The sequence below is a fragment of the Scardinius erythrophthalmus genome (assembly GCF_964197995.2).
Source record: "Scardinius erythrophthalmus genome assembly, chromosome: 15".
Lineage (NCBI taxonomy): Eukaryota > Metazoa > Chordata > Actinopteri > Cypriniformes > Leuciscidae > Scardinius > Scardinius erythrophthalmus.
The window spans coordinates 38,007,113-38,028,705 of NC_138235.1; the positions used below are offsets into that span (position 1 = coordinate 38,007,113).

At 38.1% G+C, this 21,593-nt stretch overlaps 1 protein-coding gene across 2 annotated transcripts; it reads left to right on the top strand.

Moving 5' to 3' along the window:
- Positions 1 to 237: 237 nt before the first annotated feature.
- LOC308703385 (E3 ubiquitin-protein ligase TRIM39-like) lies at positions 238 to 19,970 on the top strand. 2 transcript variants are annotated; one of them, XM_081386826.1, is made up of 7 exons: positions 238 to 819; positions 9,439 to 9,995; positions 11,292 to 11,387; positions 12,270 to 12,503; positions 13,745 to 13,892; positions 18,603 to 18,629; positions 18,726 to 19,970. In XM_081386826.1, exons 2-7 carry the CDS (start codon positions 9,441 to 9,443, stop codon positions 19,265 to 19,267), a joined length of 1,602 nt encoding a protein of 533 aa, XP_081242952.1. In that variant the 5' UTR covers positions 238 to 819; positions 9,439 to 9,440; the 3' UTR covers positions 19,268 to 19,970. The 2 variants fall into 2 exon arrangements, with proteins under 2 accessions (XP_081242952.1, XP_081242951.1); XM_081386825.1 differs by lacking the exon at positions 238 to 819 and adding an exon at positions 8,201 to 8,590.
- The last annotated feature ends 1,623 nt before the right edge of the window (positions 19,971 to 21,593 follow it).

Genomic DNA, 21,593 nt, shown 5'->3' on the forward strand with positions numbered 1-21,593 from the left:
CTCCGTTTTCTCCTAATTTACACTTAGTCATCTAGTACAGTGGTTTTCAATCCTGGTCCTGGGGACCCACAGCTCTGCACAGTTTGTATGTTTCCCTCATTTAACGCACCTGATTCAGATCATCATCTCGTTAGGAAAGAGCTATGAACTGAACTGGGTGTGTCAGATAAAGGAGACATATAAAATGTGCAGAGCTGTGGGTCCCCAGGACCAGGATTGAAAACCTCTGATCTAGTAGACGCCTTTATGGGCGGACCGACTGCCTATTTAAGTCGCTTTTTAGCGCCCATTTCGGCAGGCTGAAAAGCCATGTGTCTGTGCAAAGAACATATATGAACCAATCAGGCTTCAGTATTCTGAGAAAATCAGTATTCAGTATTCCCCATACGCATTAGAAACTGACGTAACAAGAGTGAACCGTATCGAAAGGAAACTATTAATATAAAAGTTGCTCTATTCAGCAATGTAGATGTTACATTTTCATTTGTTTTGTCAGCCATGACATCCTCAAGTGATCATCCAGTGTTCTGTGACGTCTGTGATGAAGGAAAGGAGAAAGCTGTGAAGACCTGCCTGATGTGTCACATCTCCTATTGTGAGACTCATCTGGAGAAACATCGCAGCAACCCACATCAAAAGAAAGACAAACTCATCAATCCTGTGGAAAATCTGGAGGATTATATATGCCAGAAACACGGGAGACCTCTGGAGCTGTTCTGCAGAGATGACCAGACGTGTGTTTGTCTGTCCTGCTGCACTGAAGGAGAACACAGGACTCACACCACTGTTCCTTTAGAGGAGGAGAGTCAAAAGAAGAAGGTAAAAATGTTTAAACTAAACACTTTAACCCTTATAAGCTGTATAACCTTACAAAGAAGACAAATTGGCTCTTACTGGTTATTTTTTAACAGCAAGGTGTCATTTTTGTTTTTAGATAGTGTTATAAAACTGAATTCCCCAAAGCACACTGTAAAAAATAATATGATCAATAAGTTATGTTTTTACAAAACATTAACTCATTAAAATACTTTAACCCCTTACCAGACAGACCCAATGTTGGCATGTGGGGCATACATGACATACCCAAAATAAAAAGGTTGCTGCTCATAAGTCATTCTGAATAGACACATAACACACATATATTTAGAAAGCCAACCCTTGAGAGTTTACAGTTCAAGACTCAGAATTAATCAGACTGTTATTAATATTGAGATATATAAGCTCAAACATAAAAACAAAAAATATTAAGAATATATTTATTAAATGTATAAACATATTATATGAATGTAGTATAACAACTTATAACCACAACTAAAGTGTGCACAAACTGTGATTGACAGTCAGATCTCACACAGCCCTGTGCTGATTGGACCAGAAGAACAGGGAGCGGTGGATTTTTGCAAAACAAGTAACAGGCTCTAGGTGGAGGTAGAAGCGCAGGTTTTTTTTTTTTTTTTTTAAACAAAAAATAACTATTCTTGGGACCTTATGTGAATTATTTTAACAAATAAGATTATGGAATAGAAAAGCTTTTGCAGCAGGTGGATTAGAGCAACAAGTAGCATCAAGCTACATGACACAATTTAAAAGATTAATAAACACTTTTACTTAAAGCTCACTTTAAAACACCATCAAGTATTTGTATCATATTCCGTTCGCGGTTTAAAATGGTTTTAAGTCAAAAAAAGATGTTGAAATATGTTATATTTAGCATTTTATATGCAGCTAATGGCTACACTTTGCTTAGCATGTAGCCTATACTGTAAATATTCTTTATTCATATGAAAATACCCCAAATCGCACGAAAATCACACACAAACCACATATACCCGAAATCGTGCATTTATTAGCTTCTTGTTTCAGGTGAAGAGATGTTTAGTTTTGTTTGTCTCAGAGCTCAGAATGAGGAAGTATACACAGGACAGCGTCATGCAGAAGGGCAGGATACGTGAGATGATTGACAGCTGTACAGCGAATTAGAGAGTGCTGAGATCTGACGCAAATCAGGAAGAGGAGAGACAGAGCTCGCTGTGTTCGCTGTTTTGAGTTATTCAGATCGCATAATTCAGTGGAAAATAGTGTGACCACCATCAAACAAAACAACAGAGGTGGGACCAAGTCATTGTTTTGCAAGTCACAAGTCAGTTTCGAGTCTTTGCATTCAAGTCTCGAGTCAAGTTAAATTAAAATTTTACAGTTAAATTTCATGATTGCAAATAAAATTTTCACTTAGGGCACCCATCTATCTCAGTTTAATTTAGGGATTGTTCTTACGTGTGACAAAGGCAGTGAAAAAAAACTATTTTATTGGTTACAGAGTAACAAAGGCAAAATCATTTCATTGAAATAACTGCTACACATTTTGTATGTGTGTGAGAAAGAATGTGTCTATGAGTGTATCTAAGCCATTATTTGGAACCTAAAATAAACTGAATAAGAAAAGACTAACTTTAGTTTTAAAACTTAAAACCATCAACCACGGACACATCTAAACTATGTGTGTGTAGCAACCATTCAACTGGAGAATGGTGGACTTCGGCCTTGTACACCAATGCAGGTTGCGTCTTGCGAGTGATTCGGTCCCGAGGACTTTTCTATCGCTTCAGAAGTGTGTGTGTGTGTGTGTGTGTGTGTGTGTGTGTGTGTCTAAAATGTAACCCTGACTGTTTTACTTTCCTTTTGTTAAATAATCACTTATTTATTTCGATAATACCTGTTATATTGCTTGTGGGTTTGAATAAACCTTGAATAATAAACCTTGAAGAAATGAGAAACTTTCTTGTCTTCATGATTACCTGGATCTAGACATAACAAATTGGCGACGAGGATTTTGCTGTTCTACATGAAAGATGTCTGCTGTTGCTTCTTTTCCTACGCCATTCTTACCATGTCCGGGTGAGCCGTCTATTCCTTTTGGCGTCTGGTTAAAGATGTTTGAGAATTACTTACTTGTCATAAATGCATCAGGAGATGACTGGCCAGTTGCAAGAAAGCGAGCTTTGTTTCTTCATTGCCTGGGAACAGAAGGGCAGAGACTATTCTATACTTTACCAAACCCAGGAGAAACAATGGAGGATGCTATTGAGACTTTGAAACTACACTTTATTCCTCGACGTAATGTTGTGGCTGAGCGTCATGCATTCAGAAAACGAATTCAAGCACCAGGTGAAACAATCCTGCAGTATGTTGCTTCTCTTCGGGACTTAGCCACCACATGTGAGTTTGCATCTAATAATGATGAAATGTTGCGAGATCAATTAGTGGAGAATGTAAACAGTCATCGTATTAGAGAACGTCTGTTGTTAGAGACTGATTTGACGCTTAACAAGGCTATTACTATTGCTACACAAATGGAGGCTGCTGGTGAACAAGCTAAACTTTTTTCAAATCAGAGTTCAGTACCTGTGCAAGCAATACAAGCAACAAGTGTGCCTGCTGTTGATCGTTACAAAAGACAATCACCTTTGAAACCTCTGCCTGTGCCTTCAAAGTCTTTTGCTACTTCCTTGGCTCGTGCATGTTATCGATGTGGATCTACAAAACATCTTGCAAATGATTCCAGATGTCCTGCAGTTTCTGTAAAGTGCAATAATTGTCAAAAGTTGGGACATTTTTCAAGAGTGTGTCGTTCACAGCAAACACATTCTGTACATGAGATTGAACTTCCTGAGCTTCAGATTCTTTACATGCATGATTCAGTATCTAATAAGATAAAGTGTACTACTACTATCATGACTGCATCAGCCTCTGTACCTGTGGAGTTGATTGTGGATTCTGGATCTTCCGTTTCCATTCTGCCTAAATCTGTGTATGAAAAACACTTTAAACAAGACTCTTTGCTGCCTCCTGCTGTTAAATTGGTGACGTATTCACGAAATCCAATACCAGTGCTTGGTTGTCTACCTGTTACTGTTACCAGAGATAATATGACCTGTAATACTTCAATCTTTATAGTCGAATGTGGCACTGCTCTTCTTGGAATGGATTTAATTAATGGATTGCATCTCAAGTTTGAAGGTTCTTCCATACTTCCAGGACCGACTCAGTCTTCAGCCTCTGTAATGCGACTTTCTGCTTCTGTGCCTGTTACTAAGCTAGGATGTGCAAAAGGATTTGTGCATAAGGTAAAAACTTCTTCAGTGGTGAAACCTGTACGTCAGAAACTCAGACGGTTGCCATTATCTGTTCGAAATGCTGTCAGTGATGAACTTCAACGCCTTCTTGACTTGGGTGTTATTGAACGAGTGGATGCATCACCGTGGATTTCTCCAATTGTAGTTGTTCAGAAGAAGACCGGTGGTATTCGCATGTGTGTAGACCTGCGAGAACCAAATAAAGCTGTTGTTGCGGACAGTTATCCTTTGCCCCATATTGATGAGATGATGTCTATGCTGCGTGGAGCAACTGTCTTTTCTACAATTGATTTAGAGAATGCTTATTTCCAGCTTTTGTTACATGAAGAAAGTCGTGATCTGACTGCATTCATCACCCATGAAGGACTATTCAGATTCTGTCGAGTACCTTATGGCCTTGCTTCAGCTCCATCTGCATTTCAGAAAATGCTAGCAACTGTACTACAAGGATTGCCAAACGTAGCCAATTATTTGGATGATGTCATTGTCTGGGGACACACAAAAAGTGACCATGACCACATGCTCAAAGTGGTTCTTCAGCGCATACATGATGCAGGCTTACAGTTGAATGATTCAAAATGTCACTTTAATAAAAGCAGTTTGCGCTTTCTTGGTCATACTGTATCTGCACAGGGTATTCACCCAGATGAGGATCATCTTAGTGCAATGCTTCATGCTCCTGTTCCTAAAGATGCACATCAGCTCCGTTCCCTTCTTGGATTGTTGTCATGGTACAATAAATTCATTCCAAATTTCGCTACAGTTGTAGAACCATTGCGTGTTTGCATCAGACAAGGTTCTGAGTTCAGCTGGTCAGATGAGGCTCAGAAGAGTTTCAGTACTGTAAAGGAGTTGCTACTCCAAAGCCCTGCTTTAGCATTGTTTGACCCTAACTTGCCTACTGTCGTTTCAACGGATGCATCAGATTATGGACTAGGTGCTGTATTCTCTCAAATTCATGAAAACAACACAGAGCACATTGTTGCATTTGCTTCAAGAACATTGTCTACTGCAGAACGCAAATATTCAACGATTGAAAAGGAAGCTTTAGCATGTGTCTGGGCTGTTGAAAAATGGAGAACTTACCTCTGGGGTCGAAAATTTCTTCTACGTACGGATCATCAGGCCTTGACAGTGCTCCTCTCCTCTAAAGGCACAGATCGCGCTGGAATGAGGATCGCACGTTGGGCAGAGCGACTCTTGTGTTTTAACTATGAGGTGAATTATTATCCCGGCTCTCAAAATCAAGTTGCTGATTATCTTTCACGCCTACCTTTGCCTGCTTCTGATGAGGATTTTTCCGGTACTGAGCCGGAGTTTGTTGCATTTTTGTCTTCTGAAATGTCTGCTGTGTCTCCAACTGAATTTGCTCTTGCCTCTGCATCATGCTCAGAAATGACTGCATTACGTGCTCAGATTGTTCGTGGATGGCCCTCTTCATCAGCTGCTGTGGGGGTTGTTCTACGTCCATATTTTCAAATACGTCATGAACTTGCTGTGCAAAAGGACTATGTGTTTAGAGGGTCACGTCTTGTTGTTCCTGTTGCATTGCGACGTGTTTTGGTGAATCTTGCCCATGAAGGTCATCAAGGAATAGTGCGTACGAAACAGCGCATTCGTGAACTTTACTGGTGGCCTGGTATTGACTGCTTGGTTAAGGAACAGATCAAGAATTGTGAAGTTTGCTTGTCTTCTGATAAGGTTACAACTGTTCGTGCTGCACCTTTACAACCTGTACCTTTTCCAACTATGCCATGGGAAAAAGTGGCTGTTGACATTGTTGGCCCATTTGAAACCGCTACCTGGGATTGTCGGTACATTATGACGTTGATTGACTATCATAGTAAGTGGCCAGAAGTGGCATTCACTTCTTCAATCACAAGTAAAAATGTGATCAACTTCTTGACGTCAGTTTTCAGCAGATTTGGAAATCCTCATTTCATTGTATCTGACAATGGATGTCAGTTCAAGTCAGTGGAGTTTGCTGCATTTCTGAAAGATCGAGACATTCAACACATACATACGTCAGTGTATCATCCAGCTGCAAATGGAGCTATTGAGCGATTTCATCGAGTACTGAAGAGTTCTATTCAATCTGCTATTCTGTCTGGAAAGCCATGGAAATCAACAGTGACAGACTTTCTTCAAACTTACCGTGCTACTCCCCATGCTGTTACTGGACGGTCTCCTTCTGAGTTACTCTGTGGCAGAAAATTGCGTACTCGTCTAAATGTTCTCCCTCTTCCTATAACTTGTAAGGATCCTGCTGTGAGTCAGAAAGTGTCATTGTCTCAAAAGAAGATGAAAACATACACAGACCTCAAACGAAGAGCCTGTACTCCTGAGTTCAAACCTGGAGACTGGGTGCGTATAAAAATTCCAGTTCATGTTCCAAAAGGACATCCTAGATTCACAAAGCCTTTGAAAATTGTACATCAACTTGGTCCATGCACTTACCAGTTATCAGATGGGAAAAACTGGCATGCATCTCATCTTTCTCCAGCTTGTGCACCTGTGGAAAATGCCATTGAGAGTGAACTGGTGTCCTTGCCCCTCCAGTCTGTTCCTTCCTCTACGGTGTTGCCTAAAAATGAACTTGTGAACTTGCCTAATCAAATTGCTTCTTCATCTGTTCCTGTAAGGTCTTCATCAAGAGTGAAACGCCCTCCGCGTTGGTTGCATGATTATGTTACTTAGTACAAAAGACATTGATTATTTTGTGCTAAATGATAAATTAATTCTAGTTCTAATATGTCTGGTTACAGAATGTAGAATATATTGTTAAACTAATTGAATTGGATGTACATTTTGTATAGGTTTTGCCTATTGCACCAACTATGTAATTTGGGTGGAATTTACAGTTTTGAGTAAAGGGGGAATGTTGTGTTTATGTACTTGTCAGGAGATGGCGCTGTAGTCCACATGTTGATACCTATAAAAGGTGTAGAGTAAGAATGGAGGTGGTTGCACCTGCTGCCTAATCATGTAAATGGCTGGCACTGTTATATTGCTTGTGGGTTTGAATAAACCTTGAATAATAAACCTTGAAGAAATGAGAAACTTTCTTGTCTTCATGATTACCTGGATCTAGACATAACAATACCTCAATTGTATGGAATGTATGCTTAATTTGTGCAAATTTCTGTCACTGTCCATCTTTATTATGGGGGTTCAGGGGGCGCATATAGGCTATGTACGGAACTTTTTTTTTTTTTAAGCGGAAAATGTATTATTTTCAAATATATGTATTTATAGTGTGTGTATATAAACAAATATATATTTTATAATGACATAATTATACATATACATGTACATGTATATGTTTTAAATACAATTATGATTACTGTAGGATAATATATGTAGCAGGGAATTCAGTTACTTTTGAAAGGACAAAAATAAGGTGTCAGTGTATTTAACTTTTTACCTGACATCTTTGAAAGACAGATGCAATGATTAATGCATCCATGGCCAGGATATAATTATAAAATATGACATGATTTTAAAAGTGACCTATAACATCGACTATGCAATACACTTTAATTTATTTAGTGCTAATAAAATTATTAAGCCTATTTGGAGAGAGAGATGTTTATAATGTGACAATATATCAGTCATCGTGTGATAACGAAAATATGACAAGACCTAGACTACTTGTTCTGAGCAGGTGTTGTCAGTGAACAGGCTGTAAAACTGTTGGCTAAGTGTTAGACACTCACGAAAAACTTATGCTAATTATCTGGGAAACATTCTCTAACAGCAGTCAAGTTGTCACTGTTTGTGTCAAACAAGTTGTGAATTTGTTGTAACATTAAAACAGGAGATCATCATGACTTATCTCTGTGCTCAAAGTGATGCTCGGAGCTCCAGTGGTTTCCTCTATGCGTGAACGGAACTTTGAACGAAGCAGTTTGATGTAGCAGAATCACGTTAACAATTCCAGGATGTGCTTTTTTTCATTGGTTGTTGCGTTAAATCTTACCCAGATACAATAGTGCTATTTTCTGATTGGCTATTGTGTAGCCCCCTTTTTTTTTTTTTTGATTGGCTGATAAGTGGCAGGCTCGGCTAGGGGAGACGCGCTTGTTTCCTGCCGGTTCCATAGATCGGCACGGCCAGAGAAATTTCGAAATTTTGGGCGCTGCGGCATAAATAGTTTTTCCGCGTGAGAAATACAATGTGTGGCGGGAGTGCGTGACAAAAGACCGAAATGAGTGACTGTCACGCTCAATGCGTGACACTTGAGAGCCCTGTAAAAGTTTCTTACACCGTTTGCACACTCAGCAGGGATGAATGAGGAACTGGTCCATATGATTATGGGCGGAGCTATATGCCGTCACTGCAGATGAGTAAAGATTCAAGTAAAAGTGAAACTGTACAGATGAACTGGAAGCTTCCTCAAACAACATTTCTTTTCAGAAACTCAGAAATTAACAACCAGATCTGATATTCACTCACAGGTAAGTGATGAAAATATAAGAGCTAGTTCAGTAGTTTAGTAGCATTTGGAAGCAGCATCAGATTGTTGGTAAACGTAGGCCTACTGTAATTTTTTTGGCTAAAATCAAAAGTCAAAGTCACACTTTAGATAGCCTACCTTAGAATCAGGAAGTACTTAGACTGGCGACTAAATGAACTAAAGAAAAACGGGTAGTTCGACCGACCCTCTTCCTCACTGCCAAAAGCATTTTCCTGAGGTGCTATAATTAATGTTGTGAAATAATTTCTTAATTATAGTATTAACACTACAGCACCAAGATCGTCTCATCTGAGCTGCCTCATTGGTCTGTAATCACTCATCAATGTCAAAATATTTGAGATGACCAATCAAATCAAAGTAGGCGGACTTAATGCTGACAGAACCTGATGAGTGAGAATTCCACTGCGACTGCACACTTCAGTAAACGCCATAAAGTGTGAGATAAGACGCAAGTAGCTAAACTAAACACTTCATATCTGACAGCTGTTTTAGGATAGAAATGTTAAACGACCTTCAAAAATGATCAGGCAAACAAATAAACTTTTGTCTAATTTTTCCATTTTGATTTGAAAATAGGCCTATATAATTCACCCGATTCATGTTCAGATCTGTTATAATTATCAACTGTTATTGTGAGGGGACAAGAAACATTAACAAAGCCGTTTTCATCATACTAGGCATAAGATTAAGTTGTTATAGGTTTTAGTTTTATTTTTTAACCATGCAACATCCATTTTAGAACACAAACTAAAATATAACAAACTAACTTGTATTATGAAAGTTGCTCTTTCCAGCAATCTATATGATATATTCTCATTGTTTTGTCAGCCATGGCGTCCTCCAGTGGTCCAGCACTAAATGAGGAGCTCCAGTGCTCCATCTGTCTGGAAGTGTTCACTGATCCAGTCACCACTCCATGTGGACACAACTTCTGCAGAACCTGTCTGATCAAGTGCTGGACGAACACACAGACCTGCTTCTGTCCACTCTGTAAAGAAACATTCAGCAGAAGACCTGAGCTCAAGATTAATACAACACTCAGAGAGGTTGCGCAACACTTTAAGGAGAAGCTCAATCTAGGAGAATCTGAGGTGTTCTGTGACATCTGTGATGGAAGAAAGCAGAAAGCTGTGAAGACCTGCCTGATGTGTCAAAGCTCTTACTGTGACTCTCATCTGGAGCCTCATCGCAGAGTCCCACGTCTAAAGAAACACAAACTCATCAATCCTGTGGAAAATCTGGAGGATTATATATGCCAGAAACACGAGAGACCTCTGGAGCTGTTCTGCAGAGATGACCAGACGTGTGTTTGTCTGTCCTGCACTGAAGGAGAACACAGGACTCACAACACTGTTCCTATAGAGGAGGAGAGTCGAGAGAAGAAGGTAAAGAGTTACAAACAAAGCACTTTAAACCTTTATAAGATTTATAACCTTATAAGGATGACACATTGGCTGGTGTTACAAAATGAAATTCCCTGAAGCACACTGTAAAAAAATGATAAGATCAATCAGTGCATTATGGGTATTCTCTAGCCATTGAGCGTACATTGGTTGTACACTCATTATTGTGGTGCATTGTGGGATTGAATGAGTGCACTCAATACGTCCACTATGGTTTCGGAAAGCACGACAAATGGCTATCCCATCAAATATTACCCTATTTAAGGGTAAAGGGGGCGATTTCGGACAGTCACCGAGCACCACAAACAAACAGCAGCCTTCTTTTACAGTTCCTCCTGAACCAAAACAATTAGCAATGCTGCGTTCACGCCATGGTGTGTCACAAACTACTCAGAGACTAAGGTTGAAGATCCAATTGCAGCTTTATTGGGACAATCCAGAATCGTAATCCATATAACATGCATAGGGTCAAAACCATAGAGCAAACAATCTAAACGTACGATAGTCCAAAATCACAGGCAAACAAGTATATCGAGGACAATGGGCTGAAGAACAAGACCAAGACAGGAGAAGATAATCCAGCATACAGGCGCTCAGAATATCAGGGTAACACAAAACAGAGAATGAAAACACAGGGCTTAAATTGGCAGACTTTAACATGGGTAATCACACACAGATGAGCGAAATCACACAATCATGAGAATAGATAAAAAGGATACTGAGAAATGAGGTCCATAATATAAAAGCCCAGGAGTCAGGAGGAGTGCCCTCTGGTGTAGATTAAGGGAACTCCAGCTGGCGGATGTGACAGTCGTAACCGCAATTAAGAGATGGCAACCCGTGACGTTCTCCCCGGAGCTGTTCACGTCCTCAGACTCTGATTTATGCATTTCTATGTCAACACGATCAATGCCGAAATTAATCTGCAGCAGTCAGGTGGTACAAGTAAGAGCTCTGTAAGTTGTTTACGTTCATTATTATTGTAATATTACGTGCTTTGAGACATGAGGTAATTTATCACCGTCTCTTGTGATGCTTTGGAGACTCTCTGAAGGGAGGGTGGGATCTTATCCTTATCAAAACTTAGCTTGCTTGCTAGCCTCACTGAAATTTCCTATCTGTAAACTGTCAATAGTTTTTTTTTATTTTTTTTTTTTATAAATCTGCTAAAAGCTGATTTTTTCAACATTTTAAGAATGTTATCCTCAAAGACATTTCCAGCCACTTTTAATACGATTTTTTCAGAGGATAAAGTTATGTGTTTTTCTCTGTATGTAGAATCATCTGGCTAAGAGACAAACTGATGTACATCAGATGATCCAGGACAGAATCAAGAAGATTCAAGAGATCCAGCACTCAGTAGATCTGAGAAAGGTGAGTGGAAGTTAAAACATTGTAAATTTGATCGTGCATTATATTTCATTCTGCTTAAAGGAGAACTCCGGTCAATTTTAACATTGAGCTCATTTTTTTGTACATTTGGAGTGCTGTCAGTACAGAGAACAACGACAAAAATCGGTGTTGCCTACACCGTGTTATCCTCTTTTTAAAATTTGCACCCTGTTGACTTCAATGGGTCAAGTTTTAAACCTGCTTTTAGCCTCTTAACATCCTTGATGTGTCATTACAAGTGCACAGCCAATGTGAGTGATTCCTTCAGAGTGAACACGGTGAATCTGACTGCAGTAGATGTGAAAGATATGAATAAAAATGATATTTATTTAGCCAGCGCTCATACCTGTATTTACATCCTGTTTTCGGTCGAAGTCCACAGTAATCGATTGTCAAGTTCACGCGCATGATCATAGGTACTAAACCAATGCGCGTGAACTCGACAATCGATTACTGTGGACTTTGATTGAAAACAGGATGTAAATACAGGTATGAGCGCTGGCTAAATAAATATCATTTTTATTCATATCTTTCACATCTACTGCAGTCAGATTCACCGTGTTCACTCTGAAGGAATCACTCACATGACCTGTGCACTTGTAATGACACATCAAGGATGTTAAGAGGCTAAAAGCAGGTTTAAAACTTGACCCATTGAAGTCAACAGGGTGCAAATTTTAAAAAGAGGATAACATGGTGTAGGCAACACCGATTTTTGTCGTTGTTCTCTGTATTGACAGCACTCCAAATTTACAAAAAAATGAGCTCAATGTTAAAATTGACCGGAGTTCTCCTTTAATAAAGGTTCTCAATTAAACAAATAAAACTTAATAGAAAGATCTTCGATTTGATCTGATTCATCAGAGAAACACAGAGAAAGAGAAATCCTCCAGTGTGGAGCTCTTCACTGATCTGATCCGCTCCATTGAGAGATGTCAGTCTGATCTGCTGAAGATGATGGAGGAACAGCAGAAAGCAGCAGAGAAACAGGCTGAAGATCTCATTAAAGAGCTGCATCAGGAAATCACTGAGCTGAAGAGGAGAAACACTGAGCTGGAGCAGCTCTCACACACTGAAGATCATCTCCATCTCATACAGGTCTGTCAACATCTGTCTCAGTCAATATGTACAATATTACAGGACAAACTCTGTTCACAAACATGATGAGCTGCTTGAACATTGTTTTTGTAACAGTCTGTTAGAAAATGTACAAAAGGTAATAAAATGGTAATAAAGTCAAATTTGAAAAATGAATTAACTGTGTTTGAAAGGTAGCTACTGTGTAAAACATAGGGTTCGTACAATGTAAAAATAGGGATACACCGATACCGAGCTCATGTACTCGTACTCGTAAAAATGCTCTGATACCAACAAACGAATAGGCCTGCCAGGCAGTGTGTGTACAGTGTGTCCAGACAAAGAAACACTCACGACAGAGAGTATAATGGGGATAAAAAATAAGATTGTCTATGAAGTAGATGTATCTTATTAGTAGAATATTTAAGGTGGTATCAGCGATTTCAGGCCCAAACATAAATGATCACATTCATCTAATCTTTCCTAACGATCCGCTAGCTGCCCGCCCCATAAGCAGGCCGTCAAAAAAACGCGTCTCTGTAGGTAGCCTAGGCTCTGAGATCTGTACACAAAAACAGTTGGTTTCACCACCGCTCAAAACCAAAATAAATAGTGTTCCAACCAATCACCGACAGGGGCGGGTGTTGTGAGGTTTTCGCGTGCAGCCGTCATAGGCAGCCGTGGACGACCGCAAAACCTCATGAAAATTCAGGTATGGGTTACGCGTTACGGTATCGGCGAGTACCAAAAATGAAAGTATCGGTATCGAACTCGTTCTGCAAAAAGTGGTATCGGTGCATCCCTAATTAAAAATATTTTGATTTTTTTGTTGTTGAAAAAATACAATCGTTTCACGCAAAATTAATGCTGCAGCCCGTCTGAGATATAGCTATTATTATATTATTAGCTGATATTAAGTATATGATAAGTATATAAAACAACTTTAATTCTTCAGGTCAATCATATATTCATGGAAATCTGTTTCAATATCCTTTCAATGGTTTTCATTTTTTGGATTTCCCATGCCTGACAGCGCTGGTCAATGGATTGATCTCTATGAAGTGAAACCATAGTGATACCATATATATGTAATTTATAAAAAATAATAAAGATATTGTTTGATAAATGCTGATTGAAGTCCTTGAAATCCAGAAAAGTAGTGCTTGAAAAGTCCTGGTATTTCATTTTACAGAATCTGTACGAACCCAACTATAAACATAAAAATTAACACATTTAACAGTCTTCTCTCTCTCCTGCTGTAGATGAGCTCATCCCTGAACACTCGTCCACACACCAAGAACTGGACTGAGATCAGGATTGACTCTGATGTGAATGTGAACCCTCTGTATAGAGCTCTGACTGAACTGAAGAAAACTCAGGAGACACTGAATGAAAAACTCAATCAAACTGGTATGTGAATATCAAATACAGTAGATTTTTTTCATTAACTAAGAAAATGTTTTGAAGGAATATTATGGGTTAAATCCAATTTAAGTTCAGTTTGTAAAGGACAGCATTGTTTAAAAAAATGTAATAAAACAACTAACCCTGTAAAGTTCTTTACGTGTAAACTTGTGTTAAAGAAGTTTTACTTTAACGGCGGGAAGGATGTAACTATCTGTGTACATGTTTAATGGAAACCCAGTAATGGGCACAAAAAATGTGTGGCTGAATTAATCAGGCAGAGTGAATACAAAAAAAAAAAGTAAAATAGAAATTAATATTTATTCAAACTTGCAAAAACATAATAATCCAAACCCAAAAATATAACATTAATGGAAAAATAAAAAATCTTATTCAAAAACACCCAAATTAGTTAATTTATCAAACTTTAGTTATCAAGCATAAATCTGAAAATGTTCATACACAAAATTGAAGGCCTAGTACTAGTACAAATGCAGTGTCGAACAAACATGATCTCTCTCTCTCTCTCTCTCACACGCACACACACACACACACACACACAGTGTTCACTCTTCACTCCTTTTCATATCTGCTTATGCTGATTAATTTCTTGTTCTAAAGTTAATTATTTTATACATTTGGATTATTGAAAGAAATAATATGTGATTACAATCCAGTCTCGACTTTAGTGGCATTGCAAAAACACGATAACAGACCTCAAACAAAAATATCAACTTTGATATAAATACTTTTTTCAAATACTTTTGAAAATACTGGTTTAATGTATTTAAACTATATATATATATATATATATATATATATATATATATATATATATATATATATATATATATATATATATATATTGTTTTACGGTGTGTACTTTACTCTTAACACCTTTTACCTATTTATTTATTATTCTCAGGTAAGGTAAAGAAAGTCAAATCTGACCTAAACCGTAAGCATTCAAAAGGTACTTACAATTTGGTCAGAAGACTCCCCTGTGGTATGTTCTCATTAAAAGTCTTCCAGCATCATAAATCTAAGTCTCAGTAGGCAGATTTTGTAATCAATTAAATTTATTTTAATTGGTTACTTTTCTTTTTATAATAAACAAAAATATAAAGGCAAATAGAACTTCATCGTTTAAATATAAAATACAATAGTCACGTTTTGAATCAAAGGTGTAGTAAGCTCTGGGCTTCTTATCTTCTGCTTGGGGTTTCTTGTCCCCAGCTCTGGGCTTCTAGGCGTCGGGGGCACTGGCGTATCAGTATCCCAAGAGGCAAACAGTTCATCAGTCTTTTATACTCCTGTTGTTTTCAACAGACGTTCGGTTGACACTCCTTCAAACTCCTCCAAAGTTTCCCAGATCCTTCTCCAGGCAGGTGCAAGCGGTCCACCTCTTCATGTCCTTGAACTCCAGTAAACTCAACTAAGATGGCTGAGTTCATTTACACTACAGTTATAGGAGTCTAGCGCACACACATAATCGCACTTTTCTGCTCCTCTTAACATGGGTTGGCACAGTCACATATACATACATAACCAATTACTGTACATCTATGCCAAAACAATATAAGCCATCTTTTACAAACAAAATAAATAACAACATTGAATGCAATGCATTATATCCAATACATTGGCTAAATATGTGTAACAAAAAGGCATCTACAATAAACAAGGAAGCAGGTAATTGCATTTCCTTGATATTATACAACAATATATATATATATATATATATATATATATATATATATATATATATTCACAAAATATACACCACAAAAGCTGTAATAAGAGCAGTTAGCCACCTCTAGAAAATGAATAGATCTCTATGGGCCTCTTTTTCCTAAAACTATATTCACTGCATATTTTTCTCTAACCAGCAGAAAGCAGAATTCTGCCTCTAACACCTAGATCAATAACAAGAAACGACTCAGTATTTAATTTTGAATTCATAAAAATGTAATATTTCATATGCATGCTAATGGTGTAGTTGAGGAATTTTGTTTAAAAAAAAGTATTTCATATTCCCCAAAAGCAAAGCATAAATGTATAGATGAGAAGTAAACAAAAAATGATAGGCCTATATAATTTGTATTATTTAAAGGGGTCATATAATGGTACATGCACTTTTACAAGTTGATTGTACTGAAATGTGTGTTGACAGTGCCTGTACACAACCATCATAAAATGATAAAAATCCATCCAGTGTTTTTTTTTTAAATCATCTTTCCCCCTCTCCTAAATCAAGCCGTTCGACCGTGTTATGTCACACGGTCGGACGCCCCTCCCACAATGGTGATTGACAGACCTGTTTCAACACAGACCCGCCCTCGTGAGCGAGCTGTCAATCATAGCCCGCGCCAACCGGCGCGTTCAATGTTGATAGCTGGAGCACTGAGTAGAATGGCGTCTAACGATTGTGGTGTTCTGTTCTTGGGTGTAATAACGAACACAGCAGTCATTTTGGTGTTCCTAAATCCGAACCGCTGAAGACGCAGTGGCTGAGTTTGTTTTCGAAGGGAATATTTCCCACAACGTCAATGCTTTCATGTTTGCGCGAATCATTTCACCAGACTGCTTTACAAACGAGGGCCAGTAAAGCTGGTTTTGCTAAGAAGCTGCTCCTGAAAAAAGGATCGGTACCAACTATTCGTGTTCCTGCTGAACCTCCAGAAGAAGTGAGTGAGTGTAACGTTTTATTAACCTTTATATTAATCTTTATATTAATCTTTATAATAATCTTTGCAAATCGCTTGCTGCACGCTTCATAATGAATGCGGCTATTTTTACACTCAGGGTACATTACGGCATGTTTTCTATGTATGACGTTCTCAATATAATTCATAATCCCATGTTTATAATAAACAACGCGTTGTGGTTATTGCAGACATCCCAAGTCTCCCGGAAGTTCCGGGAGTCTCCCGCATACTGATAGCGGCTCCCTGATACCCGCAAATGAGTTAAAATCTCCCGGAATCTTGAGCGAGCGAGCAAGAGCGCGCATGACTGTGTTCCAAAGTAAACCGTGTGTAGCGCGCGCACGGCAGAGAGAGAGGGAGCGAGTGTGCCTCATGAAGCGCATGTAAGATAGAGAGCATTCTGATTGGCCTGTTTCGGTAAATCAACCAATCAATTGTCAGTGTGGGCGGGCTTTTATCTCTTTTCCCGAACCGAATCAGTTCAGTTCAGTGTATCTAGAAGCAGGAGCGCCATGGCAGAGGGAGAGTGCCACAAAAAACGAAAGTATAAGACACATTTTACGCCAGACTACACTACAGTGTAACCCTGTTTTATAAGAGTAAAACATAATGACAGTCTTGCACGCTGTACAGTTTGTAACAGTGACTTCAGCATTGCCCATGGCGGGTTAAATTATTGTAAAAGACATGTTGAGGTGAGTTCAACAAGTTTCATTTCATGTACATAATATTCAGGCCGGCTAGTTGCCAAGGCTACATGAAAACAGCAAACTCCTTAGACCTGTTTAAAGCTGCAATGGAATATAAATAAAAGCAGTTTACATAAATAGTACAAGCAGCTTATATAAGTAAAAGTAATCTAGATATTTTAACATAATTAACAATTGCATGGGCCTATAGCCATAGAAATTATATATTATGCTTTTATATATTTTAGTGACCAGTGACCACAACTCTGAGGTGAAATGTCATATGCTTGTCCTCTTTCCTTTTTTTTGGGGGGGGGGGGGGGGGGGGGTATCTCCCTGAAATGACTTTTTGCAGGTTGGGATGTCTGTTATTGTCTTACAAACGGTGTATGCACAGAACAGAGGGGCGGGGTGAGCAAAGCTCATTATCATTTAAAGACACATGCACTCAAACGGCGTGCTGAAAACAGAGCTGTTTTTGACCAGGTAAAATGAGTGTTTTCTTACAATACTAATGAGAATTTTTAATTAAAGTAAATTACAAACTTTTAATTTAGACCCTAAAGAATCATATTAGCTTGTACAAAAATGACATTATATGACCCCTTTAAATGCTTATTTTTATACAATCACTATAAATGTTTGCCATATTGACGCCCTAAACACAAAGACAGGAAAACAGGAGACAAACACAGTATGAGAGTTAAATCCTCATTATATTTGTCCCATAGACCTCCACTGTAAGTATATTTACTGTAAACACATTCTGCATTGTTTTACAAACTGTTACAAACTGCTCCGAGACACGAGGGTAGAGGATCCAAATGCAGCTTTTATTAAAGGGGTTATCCAGAATCGTAATCCAACAAGCAGAGGGTCATACACAGGAAGGCAGTCCAAACAAACAAACAAAATCAAAACAGGCAGGGGTCAGAGGCACAAGAGTAATCCACGGGACAAGCAAGAAATCCAAAAAACCAAGAGACAAGAAAACCAGGGAAAACGCTCAGAAATGCAGTGCACGCATACAAAACTTTACTGTGAGTGATGGGGTGAACCAGGCTTATATGGGGTGAACTAAACAAGATAATGTGATACAGGTGAATGTGATCATGAGTGCTGATGAGTCCAGGCAGAGAATGATGGGAGATGTAGTCTGTGAGTGAACGTGATAGTCTGGTTTGGAGTGCCCTCTGGTGGCTCTCAAGGGCACTCCAGCTGGTGACCGTTACACAAACAACAACATGCTGCCAGTGGAGAGAAACTCACTGAAACTATTGCTATGAATAATTCATCATTATATTGTCATGTGTCCACAGGGTTGAAGTTTGAGCAGAAGTTTGCAGGTACAGTGTGACTGACACCATTTTCTTCAATACATTCACAATACTGTGTTAATCTATATTATATACTGTATATCTGAAATGTCTGATCTCTCTCAGTGGATGTGACTCTGGATCCTGATACGGCTCATTCATATCTCATCCTGTCTGATGATGGAAAACAAGTCAGTTGTGGAGACATTGAGCAGGACGTCCCAGAAAACCCAAAGAGATTTGATAAGAGTTGTGTTCTGGCAAAGCAGGGATTCAGTTCAGGGAGATTTTACTATGAGGTGCAGGTGAAGGGAAAGACTGACTGGAGTTTAGGAGTGATCAAAGAATCCATTGACAGGAAGGAGGAGACTGACAGTTTCCTGAGACCTGAGAATGGATACTGGATTATGATGCTGACTGATGAGGATCATTATGTAGCTTGTGATAATCCAGTGGTTATGTTCCCTCACAGAGTGACACCTGAGAAGGTTGGTGTGTTTGTGGATTATGAGGAGGGTCTGGTCTCTTTTTATGACGTGGAGTCCAGATCTCATATCTACTCTTTCACTGGTCAGACTTTCACGGAGAAACTCTATCCATATTTCAACCCAGACGATAATGATGAAGGTAAAAACTCAAACCCACTGATCATCACTCCTGTCAGTTAAAATGAAAATAAAAAGAATCTGAAAAGATTGCTGTTTTTAGAATATGTAAATAAAAATGTGATAGACAAAATGTTTACAAGAGCAAAAAAACTATTTGCAGGCCCTCAAAAAAAAACACAAAAAAACATCACCTATAATTAAATATTTGTGAGTTATGTTCTGTGAAAAAATATGTTCACACTTTAGATTAAGGTTCAATTCTTACTATTAAGAACTTTTGCCTCAATAAACTCCTAATTGCTGTTTATTAAGGCATTAATATGTGCTTTGTAAGTACTAATAAACAACCAATATCCTGGTAATAAGAAACTAGTTAATAGTGAGAAATGGACCCTAAACTAAAGTTTTACCCAATATTTAACCACGGTTACATTTGAATGGCCAATTTATCACAAGTCTATATTTTCTAATCAACACAAAGATTTGTTTGCTTTTCTCTTTCATTTATACTTTGCTTTTTAAATCTATGACATTTTACATAATATGATTTAATATTAAACAGTAAAATTCTACATAATATACTGAATTCCAAAGTTTCTACATGTTATTTTGTAAGGAAATTTCTAAGGCCTTTTTCTCTCTCCTCTCCAGCTTTAACATTTAACTATTTGTGAAATATTGTGATTTTTGGTTTATATTGTAATAACTGCAGCATCTAAATAAAGACAAGTGTTCAATTCTATAACTGACATTTCTTGTAAACTAAACAGCTTGGTAATTATTATGCAAATACTCTGTCATGTAGAGTGTTGTCCAGAGGCTTTAGGAAGGAAGTATAATGGAGTAGTTTTCCGAATGCCAGATGTGATTTATTTTACAAGCTGCATTTCAGAAGGTGCAGTCTTCATACTGTAAAAAACAAACAAAACAAAAAAAACATAAAAATAAATACACAATTGAGGCAACTTTATTAGTGATGTTCGAATGAGCCGGTTCAACTAACTGTTGAAGTTTGCAGAGGATTACCGATGAGTCTGATGAGTGAGTTGACTAGCCTATACTATGACCGCCTGAGGAACATACTGGAAATATGCTTATTATGGCTATTGTTATTAAATAACATTTTATTAAAACCTGCAAAAACCTTTCTGTCGAGAGATATAAATACATATTACAATAGCCAGTTTGTGCATTCAGATTATATTTTAAGTTGTTAAGCAAAATCAAGGAGTTTAAAAGACTGGTTTATTCATTCTAGGCTAAATTTAGACATGTAGAATATATCCGTGTTTATGCATGTCTGTAATGTGTGCTGTAGGTGCGAAACTTTTAGGAATCTTATCTAAGATGTAAACTATTTAATATTGGTGGTCAGTCATATCTGAAATAAAGGATCCGCGAATGAAACTGTGACCACAAATACCATTAACTTAGGCTGAGTGAATGAAAGGCAATAATGTGTCAATATACATTCACACAAATAACTTTTTTTAATATTTTAATATGCATTGACACAAATTATTTTATTTTATTGTTTCATTGATATACTGTAACATGGCACTGAGTTGATAGAAAATAAATGCGTAATGCCATCATTGCTTGATGACGTAAGGAACCGACAATCGGTTTGTGAACCGGTTCATTGACGAACTGTCCGAAAGAACCGGTTCGTGGAAATTAATCAGACTTGGCAACACTATTATACTCGTGCTAAAAACACACAAAAAAAAAATGCTGTGAGCAGCAAACCTGGCACTAAACAATGCCTATAGTGGCACATCCACAAGAATAAACTACATGTCTCACCTCAGACATAATCGAAAGCTTGCACAGTATAGGCCTACATGATGCAGCTTCCCCCCTCTCAAACATACTCAGACAATGGATTAAATATACAAGTTTCCCACCAAACACCAGTGGGACAAACCATTGCCACGGTGCGTAACCTTTCCCCGTAACACTCATCACAGAATTCCACAGCATAACATTGTCACCTAAGTACTATAAGTACAAGTTCAAAAACAAATTTCTTAAAATCATCATAATACAAACAAGCACAACATGCAACAACAAAATCAAAAATGTAACTCATCAGAGCACTCTATTATTCATCGAGAGCCCCCTCTATGAGGCGCGCTTACACCCTGAAGAGGAACCTGTTCGTTGAGTGCTGTTCTTCTCACTGGGAAGACCCCCGGAGATGCCCGATAAATCAAGTCACCTTTATTATATAGCGCTTTTTACAATACAGATTTTATCAAAGCAGCTTCACAGTGATAACATGAAAATAATACAACAAACATTGCTTCTAGAAGAAAATTGCGTCATCGTCCACCTTAAGGCAGATCAATAATATTGTTGAATATTAAATGTCCCCAACTAAGCA